Source organism: Ursus maritimus, unplaced genomic scaffold (assembly GCF_017311325.1).
Source record: "Ursus maritimus isolate PB19 unplaced genomic scaffold, ASM1731132v1 scaffold_9, whole genome shotgun sequence".
Lineage (NCBI taxonomy): Eukaryota > Metazoa > Chordata > Mammalia > Carnivora > Ursidae > Ursus > Ursus maritimus.
In genome coordinates, this window is record NW_024427107.1 from 80,501,964 (window position 1) to 80,503,570 (window position 1,607).

Consider the following 1,607-nt stretch of genomic DNA (forward strand, 5'->3'; position numbering starts at 1 on the left):
GGGGGGGGAGTCCAGTGTCCTGGGCCCCACTGATCTCGGCCCTCCCAGGGGCGGCCTTGCTGAGCCTGTGTCTGCAGCACTTCCTGGGGGGCCTGGTTACAACCACCACGTTCACCCTGATGATGCACTGTAGCCAGCTGGCGCCCAGTGCCTTGCAGGTGAGAGGGTGTGGCTGGGATGTCCAGGGGGGGCTGCAGGGCTGGGACCCAAGCAAGCCCTCACCTGACCTCACCCCTCGTCCCACCTCACCCTTGCAGGCCACACACTACAGCCTCCTGGCCACTCTGGAGCTGCTGGGGAAGCTGTTCCTGGGCACGCTGGCCGGAGCCCTGGCTGACAGCCTGGGGCTGCATCTCTGCTTCTCCCTCTTCCTTGCTCTCTCAGGCATGCCCGTTCTATATCTGAGCCTGGCACCCAGCACCCTGGCCTGAGCTGGGTGGCCAGCCTGCCTAATAAAGCTGAGCTTGCCCATGGCCTGGCTGTCTGGGGTGTGTGATGGGCAAGGCTGTCCTCAGACTGTAGGGTCTGCCCAGTCAGAAAAGAGGGTTCCTAAGAGTGACTTGAGCATTTTTTATTCTGCATTTTGGGCCTCCTTGCCCCCAAACTTCTTTTTTTTTTTTTTTTTTAAGATTTTATTTATTTATTTGACAGAGATAGAGACAGCCAGCGAGAGAGGGAACACAAGCAGGGGGACTGGGAGAGGAAGAAGCAGGCTCACAGTGGAGGAGCCTGATGTGGGGCTCAATCCTGTAACGCCGGGATCACGCCCTGAGCCGAAGGCAGACGCTTAACCGCTGTGCCACCCAGGCGTCCCTGCCCCCAAACTTCTGGTGGTGGGCTTTGCCCAGGGTAGTCAGTCATTGTTGTGGCCACCAATGTCCCTTTTCCCTGCCACACCTGCCGCCCTCCACACTGTGGCCACACAGTCCCCGCCCATGGCAGGTGGTCAGTGGCCCCACTGCAAGATCTCCTCTGTGGCTAAGCGCATCAGGCCGGGGAAGCTCAGATGCAGGTATCTTCTCCAGAAGCGTCGGTCCCGCCCATACACCTGTGCTGGGTAGCGGGGGCTTCCTGTGGTGGGATAGCACACATGGCCCTGAGGACTCTGGGCCAGGCCGGCACCTGGCCCCTGCCCGTGTCAGAGCCCAGCCTCCCAAGCCCTCACCGATGCCGTGGAAAATACGTGCCACAGCCCTGCCTGAGAACTGCTGGTCTGGCCACGAGGACAGAAGGTGACGGACGTCCTGGCGAACCTGGTCCTCCCAGTCCTGGATCTGTGGGTGGCGGGCATGTAAGGCCAGCCCATGCTTCCGTGGCGCCAAGCTCCACATAGCCCTCCGTGGTGCAGGGCGGCGAGCATGTGTACAAGTGCGCCCTGCTACACGGCCTCACCGCAGGCCAGGAGGGCCCAGCACTCACCCCGGTCTGTCCCGGCTCTGGGCCCTGCTCATCTTCCACGCACCCTGGACCCTCTTCCTCGAAGTAGCAGCTGAGCAAAGCCTTGAGCATGGCGCTGCGCTCCTCATCAGGCTGCTCCAAGCAGGGCCCGCAGCTGGGGAAGGCGACGCTGCGGTGACAGCAATCTGTCAGAGCCGCCCTGCGGGGGG

At 62.2% G+C, this 1,607-nt stretch overlaps 2 protein-coding genes across 3 annotated transcripts in view; one reads left to right on the forward strand and one right to left on the reverse strand.

Moving 5' to 3' along the window:
* Positions 1–473, forward strand: part of MFSD3 (major facilitator superfamily domain containing 3) — a 2,157-nt gene extending 1,684 nt beyond the window's left edge. For both annotated transcript variants that reach the window (XM_040626162.1, XM_040626161.1), the window contains exons 4-5: positions 49–158; positions 258–473. In XM_040626162.1, the coding sequence (XP_040482096.1) occupies positions 49–158; positions 258–431 (284 nt within the window). In that variant the 3' untranslated portion in view covers positions 432–473. The remainder of the gene's footprint in view (positions 1–48; positions 159–257) is intronic.
* Positions 474–697: 224 nt separating this feature from the next.
* RECQL4 (RecQ like helicase 4) overlaps positions 698–1,607 on the reverse strand; it is a 6,652-nt gene continuing 5,742 nt past the window's right edge. Inside the window, exons 21-23 of the mRNA XM_040625613.1 lie at positions 1,420–1,567; positions 1,166–1,274; positions 698–1,071 (exon numbers count right to left, since the gene is read on the reverse strand). Of these exons, the coding sequence (XP_040481547.1) occupies positions 947–1,071; positions 1,166–1,274; positions 1,420–1,567 (382 nt within the window). The 3' untranslated portion in view covers positions 698–946. The remainder of the gene's footprint in view (positions 1,072–1,165; positions 1,275–1,419; positions 1,568–1,607) is intronic.